The 13,647-nt window shown below is 33.3% G+C and overlaps 1 protein-coding gene across 1 annotated transcript in view; it reads left to right on the forward strand.

The window, feature by feature from the left end:
- Nucleotides 1-13,647, forward strand: part of Dnah7 (dynein axonemal heavy chain 7) — a 289,014-nt gene that overhangs the window by 61,951 nt on the left and 213,416 nt on the right. Inside the window, exons 10-14 of the mRNA XM_077110312.1 lie at nucleotides 4,315-4,498; nucleotides 5,380-5,559; nucleotides 9,434-9,706; nucleotides 10,420-10,547; nucleotides 12,665-12,743. Coding sequence (XP_076966427.1) covers nucleotides 4,315-4,498; nucleotides 5,380-5,559; nucleotides 9,434-9,706; nucleotides 10,420-10,547; nucleotides 12,665-12,743 — 844 coding nt within the window. The remainder of the gene's footprint in view (nucleotides 1-4,314; nucleotides 4,499-5,379; nucleotides 5,560-9,433; nucleotides 9,707-10,419; nucleotides 10,548-12,664; nucleotides 12,744-13,647) is intronic.

The following is a 13,647-nucleotide window of genomic DNA, read 5'->3' on the forward strand; positions in this document are numbered from 1 at the left end:
TCATTGTTTGGGGCATATATATTTATAATTGTTATATTTTGTTGGTGTATGATTCCCTTGAGCAGTATGAAATGTCCTTCTTTGTCCCTTTTGATTAACTTTAGCTTAAAGTCTACTTTATTTCATATGAGGATGGAAACTTATGCAGTCCATGTGAGTGGTATGATTTTTTCCAACATTTCATCTTCAGTCTGTGTTGTATGTCTTTTCCTATGATATGAGTCTCTTGGAGGCAGCCTATTGTTGGGTATTTTTTTTATCCCATCTGCTAGTCTATGTTTTTTGATTGGTGAGTTTAGGCCATTAACATTTAGGGTTATTATTGAGACAGGATTTATATTCCCAGGCATTTTGTTTATTTTTGGTATTTAACTTGACTTGGTTTCTCCTTTTATTAATTTTTCCTTTAGTGTAATACCTCTCTCTGATGATTTTCATTGATGTTTTCCACTTTTTCTTCATAGAATATTTTGCCAAAGATGTTCTGTAGCACAGGTTTTCTAGCTGTAAATTCTTTTAATTTTTGTTATCATGGTAGATTTTTATTTCATCATCAATCTAAAGCTTAATTTTGCTGGATACAAAATTCTTAGTTGGCATTCATTTTCTTTCAGAGCTTGATATGTATTGTTCCAGGATCTTCTAATTTTCAGGGTCTGGGTTGAAAAATTAGCACATAAACTAATTGGTTTCCCCCTATGTATAATTTGATTCATTTCTCTTATGGCTTTTAATATTTTCTCCTTATTTTGAATGTTAGGCATTTTCATTAAAATGTGCTTTGGTGTAGATCTATTGTGATTTTGTACATTTGGTGTCCTGTAAGCCTCTTGAATTTGGTTTTCCAATTCATTCTTCATATTTGGAAAATTTTCTGATATTATTTCATTGAATAGATTTTTAATTCCTTTGGTTTGGAACTCTATTCCTTACTTTATCCCCAAAACTCTTAAATTTGCTCTTTTTATGCTATCCCATATTTCTTGAATATTCTGCTCATGGTTTCTTTCTTTCACTGGTTTCTTATTTTCACTGTGTAGTCTATATTCTTTTCAAGGTTATATATTTTGTCTTCATTGTCTGAGGTCCTGTCTTCCAAGTAGTCTAATCTGTTGGTGATGCTTTCAGTTGAACTATTAATTTGGCTTATTGTTTCTTTCATTTGAAGGATTTCTGTTTTTTGGGTTTTTTTAGCGCCTCTATCTTTTGCTTTCTGTATTTGCTTATGTAGCTCTTTGTCTAAATGATCTTTTGCTGCCTGTATTTGCTCTCTTATATCATCCTTTAATTCACAGTACATCCTGAATTTCTTCTCAGTAATTTCATCTGCTGTGCTAGCCATGGATTCTAATAATATGGTATCTTGTTATGTTTGGGGCACTTTCTTCCCTTGTCTTTTCATGTTGCTCATGTGTCTCCCTTTCTATCTCCGTGGAACTACAGCATTATTGTTTTTACCCTATAGGCTTATTGTACCCCTGTAGGGTTCCAATACCTTTCCTTTGAGGGGAAGGACAATGTTAACAGATCCCAATATAAAAAAAATACCACCTAAAAACAAATAGTTGTTATTAAGACATTTACAGTTTGGTCATAATGCACACAAATGGTGAATTCAATTATTATCTACAATATAATCAGTAAGTTTGTAAAAAGGTTTACAGTTTCTGGTGGTGGACAAAGAACCAGGGGTGATGTGTAGGAAGATATGCTGAGGAGGTATGAGATGATGATAGAGTTATTAGAAATCCTCTTTAGAAACCTAAAGAAGAAGATTAGTAGCAGGACAATAGAGAGGTAGTAATCTTGGGTAGATAAGTAAGAGGGAAGACAGTAGAGTACATAAAACAAACATACATTATATATTAAGAAAAATTTAAAAAATGTTAATAGTAAAACTTGGAGAGAAAAAAACAAAAAAAGAAAGAAAATATATACAACACAACTGTAATATCCTATTCAATTGTCTCAGTCCTCAGTATCCTAATTTAAGCAAAGTATTGGTTTCACATATGTTGGGCATATGAGGGTGGGAGAATAAAGAGGGAGAAGAAAGAAAAAAAAATGTTGAAGGAAGAAACAAGGATTGTTTTGGTTAGAGATTAGTATCTTTCCTCCTTTCCTTCTCATTCAGTAGGTGGGGTGTTCTGTTCTTAGTTGGTATCTCCGCCCTCAGGGTGGTGGGGGTTACCAGGTGTGAGGGTTGATCTTGGGTGTAATTGGAGGGTGGGGTATGGCACCCACTGGTCCTGTTGGGAGACCACACCTCAAGAATCTCCTTTGGGGTCTGCTCCTGTGATGGGGGTGTCTATTCTTATCTTCCTCATCTTGTCCTTAGACCTCAAAATTCCTGCCCTCTAAATTTGTCTCTAAAGTGTATCTCCCTCATCCCCACCCCTTTTACTTTTTAATCATTCCACTAGTTGAAACCCCAGCTACGGGGCAACACAGAATGCTGCTTCCCTCTGGCCTGCCATCTTGGATCCTTAGAACTCTTTCTTCTGTCCTTTAGATCCTCACTTCAGTGACCCTTCCTCCATGAAATCTTCACTGTTGCCTCTTTGGAAGTGATCTCTTTTTTTCTGGATGCTTCCAGATCTTTATTCTCATTACTTCTTTCTTTTGTATTTCTTTATGTATGTCCCTATTTTCCTTCACTTGCCTATAAGCACTTTGAGAACTGAAAAATACTTTGTACTCCAAATATTATTGCACATAATAGGGAATCATAAGTATTTTGAAGATAATGAGTAAATGAATATTTTAAATGCATTTAGTCATCCTTTTTCAAGTCCTACAGATCCAAACCTTATTTTGTCTTTTGCCCAAACCTACTGGAAGCATTTCAGTTTCCTTTCTTGGTATGGTCCTCTTCTCCTTATATTTGCTGCTTTACCAGTGTTTATGTGTTGCTTTACCAGTGAGATGCCTCACCATAGAAGCGTCTGCCCAGGCTTCATCTGAGTACCTGTCTTTAAGTTCTTGGTTTTAATTCCAAAGTTCTCCAAATGGCTTTCCTTTGTTTATTTTTTTCTCATTTTTTAGTGTATTATCTTTATCATCTGTTATCTCTATTTCAGACAGTGAAATAAGAGATATTAGCACTACCTACCCACTCATTTTACTTTTTATCCGACTTCTGCTTTCTTTTTCTCAGGGCTTTCTTATTCTTATTTCTATCTATTCTTTGACAAAATTGATATCTTCACTATAAACCCTTCTTCAGTACTTAAATGGAAAATGATCTCTCTATCCTTTGACTTCATACCTGTTTTTATTGAAAGCACATTGCCTTCATTATTGTGAGAGAAAGGATGATGTCATATCTTTTTATATCTCCTGGAACACTGTTCCTAGCATATATGTAGACATTAAATATGGATTTGTTAAAAGGATGAATAAGAATGTTTAAAGCTTAGATTATCTCTCTAGGAACATTCAGATGACTCTTGAAACTATATTAACTACTTTAAAAAGATCCATTATCTCTCATCAAAGAAGGCACCAGTATTTTCTAATCCTGTAGCATTGAACAATAGTTATATAAGCTGAAAACTCAACTTGTTATCATCATGATGTAACTACATATGAAATTGCCTGATTATTCTTTTTTTGATATTTATTTTTTTAGTTGTAGTTGGACACAACACACTTATTTTATTTATTTTTATGTGGTGCTGAGGATTGAACCCAGGACCTCACACATGTGAGGTGAGCGTTCTACCACTGAGCCATAACCCCAGTCCCTGATTATTCTTTTATTACACATTTTAAACTTTGTTTTGGATCAGTCATTCTTTTAGGATGTCACATTAAGAGAAATGTGAAAATAAAATATGATTTTGTTGATTTGTATTTCATCATTTATGGAAGTGAATACCATTAAATACTAATTGGGTTTAATTTGTTATAAACTCACCCTTGATTTAATCAGTTGTCCACATTATAGCTTTAAATTAACAGATATATTCCAAGGAGAACATTTAAGAGACTGGAGAGAAGTATCTCATGATAGCAAATAAAGTTAGTTCTCATATTTCTTTAAAAAGTGCTGGAATCATAGTTCCAGGAGTTAGATTTATGTCTTACAGCATCACATCAATGAGTCATTTTCTATTAGTTATGATTTAAAATTTCTTTTCCTAGGAGAAGTGAAATATTCTAGCACTTACATTTCTGAGAGTGGATAATGTCACATAGCAATATACCTCTTTATGAAGACCTTTGGATGTCTAGAAATTACAGTTAACGCTTATTGTAAAAGGAGTAATTCATTGAGAGTATTGACTTTTAAAAGTCTTTTGTTCTTTCAAGGTGGTTTCCAGAAGTACAGAATATTTATTACCAAGGTAATAAAAAAAAGCAATTGCCAACCAGTGACAACAGTGCCAAATTGGAATCTTTTTTCAACTGTGCTGCTACACTTATGACTTTACAGCTGCAGGATCTCACTTTAGCCTCCATGCAAGATTTCACAGACTTAATTGCACAACCCCCTGTAAGTATGGTTGAGTACACTAATATGCATTTAGTAACTTACTTATTTTTTCTTTCAGAGAGGAAAATGACAAAATATCTTTACCAGTGAAAAAAACAGAATACATATTTAGATCTATTGTGCTTATTTGTTAAATTAAAAAGCTGGTGTCAAAAAAAGTTTGTGTCCAATTGTGAGTTCAAAGCTAGCCTCAGCAAAAGCAAGGCACTAACCAATTCAATGAGACCCTGTCTCTAAATAAAATACAAAATCAAGCTGGGGGCGTGACTCAGTGATACAATGCCCTTGAGTTCAATTCCCAGAACCCCTCCCCCCCAAAATTGGTGTCAACTTGCATATTTAGGATATATGATTATTATCAGTGAAGATTAAGGGAAATAAGTAAAAAATTTCCATAATTAGGATACCTGGATCATAGAGGCAGGGGAGAGTTTTCATGAGGAATGTTTTCCTCTTTCTAGAAGAAGGTTTTGTTAGGTATAGTATGAACAGGGTATTGGAATTGGAATGTTTTGCCTGGGACCTATTCTTGAATGATCCTAAAGCATGCTACTAAGCATCTTCTAAGTTTTTTTTTTTTTCCTGGTACTTTGACCCTATAGTTGGCCTATAGGCCAAGTGGATAGTAGATACAAACAAATATAGTTTGCAATCACTCTTACTTTCTCCTGTAGAGCTCCTCCTTGGATTAACTGTCTAAGGTGAAAGAGGAAGTATGGGTGGCTTCCCATGTATTGTAATTGGAACTGGTGTGCTCTTTATCACTATATGTGTGTGTGTGTGTGTGTGTGTGTGTGTGTGTATGGTTGTTTAGTTATGAATATTAATATGAATATTATGTTATATATACATATACATATATAAATTTTTATTTTTTGTAGGATTCTGTTAGAGCTTTTGAACATCCAGGTTTCATCATGAGGCTGATTCTTGAGAATGATGCCATTACATTTGAACCTGACTTTAATGACTATATAGATATCCTTGTAAATGTTTATGCTATCATGATTAAGGCTGTCAGTTTTGTGCCAAGAGTTGAGACAAAATTGTATTCTAAGTGGGTAAGTAACAAGAAACTTCTGATTGCTTTAATTTGCATAAGGTATTCACTTGAAATAACTTCTGAAAGTGTAGACAGGTATTCTTTGTTTCATAGACTATGAATGGCTCAGTAACATTGGCTTATAAGAAAGCTTTGTTTAAAAACAGTTATCATTTTCCATCAACTTATCATTCATATATATATATATATATATATATATATATATATATATATATATACACACACACACACACACACACACACACACACACACACATACACACACACACACATATTTCTAGTCTACTATTCCACTAAGGGGAAGGAGTTAAAGTTGTGATGGGGTTTGAAGCAGTTGATGAGTGTTTACTGTGGGTCTCATACTGTTTGCTATAGCACTTATTCAATTCTGTAGACCTCCATTATGCTTTTCTAGCTCTGTAAAACTATCTTGTGGCTGATTACCTTTCTTATATGTTTTTTTTTTCCACAAATAGTGAGCTCCTCTTTGTATATTTTAAATTCGTAGATCCCATCTATGATATTTCAACAGTAGTCACTGCACTTTAGTACATTAAACAACCATGCCTGAAGATTTCCTAAGCTTACAAGTTTTCCAAGGTGGCAATTCCAATCTGTAGTTTTCTCCTGCCTTTTTATTTTTAAGTAGTTTACAAATATTTCACCCATACAAAAGAGTACAGGATATTAGTATGTAAAGGTTTACATGGTAATAAAGTTAACATCTGTTTTAGCTATAGCCCATCTTAAGGGAAAGGATGATACTGATAATTGAAAGCTCTCCCTCATTGCTCCTTCCTATTTAGATCCCTATTCTACTTTTTAGTAGAATAATCACTATCCTGACTTTTGGATTTATTATTCATAATTTTAAAAAATAGACTCTCTGTATGTCTATAAATATCTAAACAATTTCTGTTTTGATTTTTCATATCTTTGTATAAATATGAAAAATCATCTTTTATATCATTTGTGACTTGATTTATTTCACTTAACATTATGATTGTGAAATTATGCATATTAAGGGTTTTATCTTCACTTCTGAGTTTCTAATTTTTTTTCAGGAATTCCATTTATTTTTCAAGAAGGCCTCATCATTTTTGATAATCTTTTGTATATCATCATGTGTTCATTAAGCTTTTACTTTTCTTTATACACATTAAATATCCATTATGTTCTATACTTAATAATTGCAGTATATATATAGTTTTTGCTATTCTAATTCTGCTGTTTGCTGACTCCTGTTACTAGTGTTCTTTCCTCTGTATGTTTTTCCTTTATTATTATGGGGATGGAGATATATATATATATATATAAACTTTGTGCAGGAAAGTCTTTGAGGTTGTGGTTTAAGTTGATTCTTTGGGAGTTGAACATAGACCATGGAATTATTTTTAACTAACTATTATTTTCCTTGATTAACAATTTTGTGAATAACACTGCCAATTACCAACTCTGTTTGAGAACAAGCTCAGGGTTCTAAATTCTTAAGGCAGCCATTTTTTTTCCTTCACTGAGAAATCAGGCAAAAGCAGGACATTTCTCTTCCTTTTCTCCCCTCATGCAAGGATTCTGTCACCTTTTTGTATTCTGAAGGTTTGTCTCCTCAGAACCATCATTTTATTGTGTTACCTTTCATTGTTCTTCATTTTATGTGTGAGTACGAAATATGACTTCCTACCTTGCTCAGTCCTGAGAGTTTGTCATCCCACAGCTACTTCCCACCTCCTATTTCCACCTTGCTGGAGACTCAAAAGTGAAGCTTAGAGAAGGAGGTCAGTGCCGTTCCCAGGGCAGCTGCTCACTTCTGCAGACTGTGATCTATCTCAAGTCATGCTCTCTCCTATTGGCCCCTTAAATTTTTGTTTCCTTAGGTATATACTATAAATGATAATTTTAGTCATTTTATGGATATCTGTTTCTCATGTTGTCATAGAAGTCACTCAAGAAACGTAACTGTTCACTTTTTCCTTTGTGAAATTCAATTCCTTTATTACATTTTTTTTTCATGTAAGACTTGAGGTAGCATATGAATAACACACATATACAATAAGTTACCAAGGTGAATTAATAAGTTCTAAATAGATAAAAGTAATAATTGTAATTATCCAAATGAGTACAATTACTATAATTTTATGGTTATAAAATATGGCTATAATCTTCCTGATTTCTAAAAACATGAAAATGTGACAAGTTTAAGTTAGGATTAATATAATCAATTTAAACTTCTCAGGGGAGAATGATATTTTTTCCTGGTATCAGATTTTGAGAAAAAGGTTTTTCATGGGGCATGATACCTAGGGTAATGTATGAATATTACCTGGTGATATTTTAAAAATACAAATTCAAAGGCTCACCATGACCACTACCCCTAGCCTTATGTGATTCGTGAAATCAATCAGATTTGGAAACAAATGATAATAAAGTGTCTTGAATAAGATAATTGCACATAGTCTCAATGATCTTTGACAGCAATTGCAAAAGGGGAATTTATGTTTCTGTTTTATCACAACTTTTGATAGGAACTGAAAATGAACTAAAAATACACTTTTTTTTTCATGGAAGGCAAACCTGCAAGAAGCCAGTGCACTGAGTCCAAGCATGTAACTTTATCAAGTCTAATTTGATATGCTTTAGAGCACACGAGGTGTTTCATACAAAATATCATTTCTTCTAACTCTTGACAGGAGCTGATTAGATTTAAAAAACACTTTCTAATGTAGTTCTGAAGTCCTGGTATCCAATTATATTAAGAAAGATAAATCTATAGACTTAGACTGTTAGTAAATTTAAGAAACATTCTATAGTGAATATTAATGAGTTTCATACAAGAATAAATAATTTCACATTGCATACAGTATATCATGTGATATAGATTGCATTATCCTAAAATTTATTTTTCAGAAAAGATGAGAACCAAGCATCTACTAAGCCCAGGGGTAAAGGTAGCTGGATTCATTAATATTCTTGTGAAGCTTCACCAGTTCTAAGCAAGGTGATTTTCTGAAATGCACACTAGAGGGCATTGCAGGCAAATGCCCCGGGGCTGACAGAAAATTATACAGTTCTCTTAAGGAATCCTTTGATGTGACCATTTTGAATGTTTTAGACTATTCACACTAATTTTCATTTGTTACAGTTAAAAGTTTCTTCCTCTTGACAACAGAGCATAAATATTTTTAAGAGTTACTAAGTTCAGATAATAAACTATATCAACATAATTACTTGTCCTCATATTTGAGAAGGGAATAGAGGCAAAGAATTGAGATTTATCTGCTTATTTAAACTTGTCATCTGGTCCATTCATACCCATTGCTATTCCGATTATGATAGCAGAATAAAAGTATGCAACTAGGGATTTTAGTATGGTCTGGTTGCTGTTCTCAGGCTCAAAGATTGAAGGTCAATGAATGAGTCAACAGTCATTCTTTGTTCTAGATAAATTTCTCCTGAAGGTCAAGAAGTTCTAGGATTAAAATGTATGATGATATGACATAGAACTAGTGAATTTTCTTTTAATAATATACAATGCAGACATAACCTTATAAAGCTAGCATGTACAATTGCACAAATAAAATGTGGATTTTTCTGTCTTTATGTTCTAAATCTTATTTTGTATAGATTTCAAGTGACTACTCTTTGATCCATACAGAAAAACAAAATACAACTAGCTAGCCTTAGGAAAACAAAATATTCTATGAAACCTAGATTTTAAAACCCTGCAGTGATTAGAATGAATATCTTCCTATAGAGATTAGAAAATAAAAATTAAAAAAGAAAGGCAATATTATCATAAGGTTAGTATTTTTACAAAGACAAATGATATGGTTACTTTATTTGAAATAACTTACATTGTCCCCACCTTTGTTTAGGAAAGTAAGTCTAAACCAACAACTTTGAAGCCCATAATTCTGGATGAAATTGTCGAAGCTCACAAAGCAAAGATTAAGGAGGTGATTATGAAAGAGAGTGTGGCACCTACTGAACACCTCAGGCTCTATGATAAATATGACTTTTTAATTACCAAACAAGCTGAGAAAGATGCTGATGATTTCCTTGCAGAGAATCATAATTATGAGAGAATAATAGAAGAAATTCGCAGATACCAAAAACTAATTGATGAAATACAGTACACATCTAGAAAGGTAAATGATTCGTTTTGTGCAACAGTTATCTGTACCCAACAATCTTTCTCCTTTTTTTATTAGCATGTAGTTTAGAACATACAGAGAAAGAATTAGAGCATTACTATCACTAGGAACAAATTTATCAAGTTTAGGATATATGCCAATCATTGTGATAAGCCCTGGGTATTAGGCGGCAGACAGGACAGATAACAGTTCTTGTGCTCGTGTAGTGGAGACATTATCTTGTAAGACCTTCATATAATTTAACCCTTCTTTCTCTCAATCTCATGAACTTTATCCCAATCCCCTGCTTACTTCTGCCTAGTAGGATAATGGTAACTAAAAATTTTCTTCTTTTGTTCTTTTTTTTTAATCAACATCCTTCTAGTTTCCTACCATGCCCCTGTAATATATTTTGTATACAGAGCAAATGGGACATTTGAAATCCTCTTTACCTATTTAGTAGTAACTCAGTCTCCAAATTGTTTTTATCTATTATTATTCTAAAAGAATTGGCTTCCAGGATAACAATTTCAAGGATGTTTATCTAGAAGATAGTTGTAAAATATAAATGAGAATTCTGAAAACCCTCTAGGCATCATATTTGAAGAAAAAACAACAACCTTATTAGATCATACTTACAAAAATCAACCGTATGAGATTGGCAAAATATGGGAATCTCATTAATTTTTACTCCATTTTATGTTTATTAAACTTTTAATATATTTCAGAGTATTCGCTTGGGAATGTTTGAAATACACTGTGAAGAATTAATCAGAGCATTGGTAAAGCGAGCAGATAATATTTGTGGGAAACTTATAGCAAAAATGTTCACAGATCATCAGGAAGTAAATACAAGGTATTTGTGTGATATTGAATATATTTTTATTTAGGAGGGAATGTCAACAGAATAAACTATCACACAACTAAAGTAGTGGACTAGTGCATTGTCATAATTGATTCAGAAGAAAAGATTGTGCCAAATGTATTTTTACTTGGCTTTAAGTATCATTTCTGGATGTGATTATTAATATTATTTCTTTTTCACTACTAATGTTTTCTAATTGTATAAATTAAGGTTGCATTAAATTTGTTTGCATTTCTTTTGCACATGTCATATGGATATTATCTAACATCAGATGTTCTAAATTGTGTAATCAATATACAAAGTGAGTTTTCAAAGTGGATTTACACAATAGCTGTTATGGGTTCTCAGGGAATTCTCAAATTTAAAATTTCACCTTACTAATTACTCTTAAAGGGCATGACAAGTTTGTTAACTGGAAATTCATTTCTTGACCAACCCAGGATATTTTTAAGAAAGTTGACCCATTTTTTATGATTATGGTATTAGAGAAAAATAGATCATTAAAAATATTTATCTTAAGATGTACAAAAGCCTGAAGGAAGTTTTTTTTTTCTTTCTGTTTTGTCGTTTTTGTTTGTTTGTTTTTAACTTATCCTGTATTAGGCATAGGATCAGACTCTATGAAGTGTGAATGCAACTGCTGAAGGAAGTTACAATATAGAAAGGGAATAAAATACAAATTGGTAAATTATAGTAAGGTGCAGTAAATTCTGTACAGAAGCACAGAAGTAGAACAGAGAAAGACATGATTGATATTTTTTTCAGGGTGGTGTTTAGGGGTTGGGGGGGATTAGGAAAGTCTGAAAAGAGGAAGCGATGTGTGAATTTCATTTTGAAGGATGAATGTGCTAGGAGAACAATGTAGGTGAAAGAATTTCAGGTAGAGAAGAGAATATATATAAGGCAGTGAGGTATGAAATGGCATGGCATATTCCAAGAACCAGGAGTGGTTTGTGATGCTTTCATAGACGTTGTGAGGGCAGAGGGGTGAGGGGGAGGGCTAGTGAGAAAAGACCAGGACTTGGTAGCTTAGCTAGCAACAAGATCATATTTTTAGCTTAAAGCACATTTTCCTCTAGAAGTACTAGGAGAGAAGATGCCTTTTACTTACAGTGTTTCCTAGTGGGTGGAATATTTATTTTAATTTCATAGTTGCTTTCACTGCCTCTTAATGCTCACTGAGCTCATGTTCTACTTGTTTATTCTCATTTTCTCTTAATTACGCCAGACTCACTAGATGTACAGAGGACATATCAGGAACCATGAGATAGAATGATCTAAACTTCTTGCCCCTGCATGCTTTACTCACCTCTATGTGAAGCCCTTCATAGCTGTCTGTCACATTCTTAGAGGGCAGAATCTGCCTTTCGAACTGTAGGTGCCACACATTACCTCTTATCACTCTGGACCTGGAGTATCCTAGAGGTCAGACCTCCTCTTTTCTGTTGATTCTTTCTCTGAAGTTTGCAAATGTGTGCACATCCTTCTTCCATCTTCTAAGCCCGACTTCAACCCAACATCATTACCATTACTATTCTTGTCTCCTTCACCTTATAGTCCAGAATTTTTCTGAACTTCCTTAGCTCCTGCTACTCTTTTTTTTCTTTCTTTTTACCCCCTACCCTGAAGTAAGTTCACCATTTATATTGGCCACAATCCTAATCAGTAAGAAAAATTTTCATATTACCAGAAGTTTGTAAGCATGCAGGTCCATTATAACTGTTTTCTCCACGTGGAGTTAATCACTCCCTTTCTTTGGGCCATCTCAACTAAATTTCTTTTAGAGCCCTCAAAACTCTAGGTTGAAAATAATCATTTATAGTCCTATCTTCATAGTGGATTTTGAGCTTCTTGAGGGCCATTACTACAGCTTCGTCACTTCTGTGTCGCTGTCACGTAATATTGAAGTTGAAAATGTAATAGATGATCCCTAAATTTGTATTGAACAATAAGCCAATGAACAAAAATTTGCACTTAATTTATTAGATGTCATATAAATAAGTTATAATCTTTGTTATGCAGCAAAACACTATGTAAACAGGAGTGTATTTTGAAATGAAATTTGATCATGAATTTGTAAGATTGATTTTTTTTGTCTGGTGTTTTAGATTATGTGAAGAATTTGAGAAAATAGCTGAAAAGGCTCTAAGCACTCCTCCAAATACAGCAGAACTAATGGAAATGAAGGTATTGTCTATATAAACACATTATAGTTGTACATCAGTTCATTATTGACACGATAATTCAGAGAAACAAATCATTCTAAAAGTTGAGACAGAAACTAAAAATAATATGGACTTTAAAAATGCTTAGTTCATGCATCTGCAATTTGGTGATTTAGGCTGGACTCCCTGGGGTGGTTCTTCTAGTTTTGATGGGGTCACTCATCACTCAGTTGGATTACTCACTACATTGGCTCAGTCAGCTCTCAGTTGGTTTGACTAGTATAACTGTGGTTCAGAAATTTGGCTTTGCTCCACTTGTCTCTCAAACTTCGGCAGGCTCACCTGGGCTTGTTCTCATAGCGTGATAGACAAGCAAACCTGATTGTCTGAGTGCTCTTCAAGTTCTCTGCTTGTATCATATAGCTAAATTCTATTGACCAAAGCAAGTCAGAATGAGAGGACGTTACAGGGCCTGCTGGAGAGGTGAAATATTAGAGCAAGTAATGCAATTGTCTACCAGAATATTTTTGAGAGCATTATTAATAATTATTACCATGTTTACAGATATAAACAAGAACTGTTCAAGGCAACCTCAAATGAATGGTTATCCCTCCATTTTTATCAACAAATGTTTAATTCCTCAGCAAATATTTTATTTTGTTTTTTGTAAAATCTACATTTTATTAAATATTAAAAATCTCTGTGGTAATTTTCTGAAAAATATTGTGTTTTAAGCATAGAATTTATGGCACTGAAATTATTAGATAAGTTTTAGTTTGATTGTTTTTCATGTTACTTCTGTGTTTTAAGTCTACTCACCATTTCATGTTACTTCCTTTTCATTTTGGTAACACCAAGCTTTTATGTAGCATTGCCAACTGCTTCATTTTACAGGTCATATATTGTAACTTCATTATAATATAAAT

Source organism: Callospermophilus lateralis, chromosome 9, assembly GCF_048772815.1.
Source record: "Callospermophilus lateralis isolate mCalLat2 chromosome 9, mCalLat2.hap1, whole genome shotgun sequence".
Taxonomy (NCBI): domain Eukaryota; kingdom Metazoa; phylum Chordata; class Mammalia; order Rodentia; family Sciuridae; genus Callospermophilus; species Callospermophilus lateralis.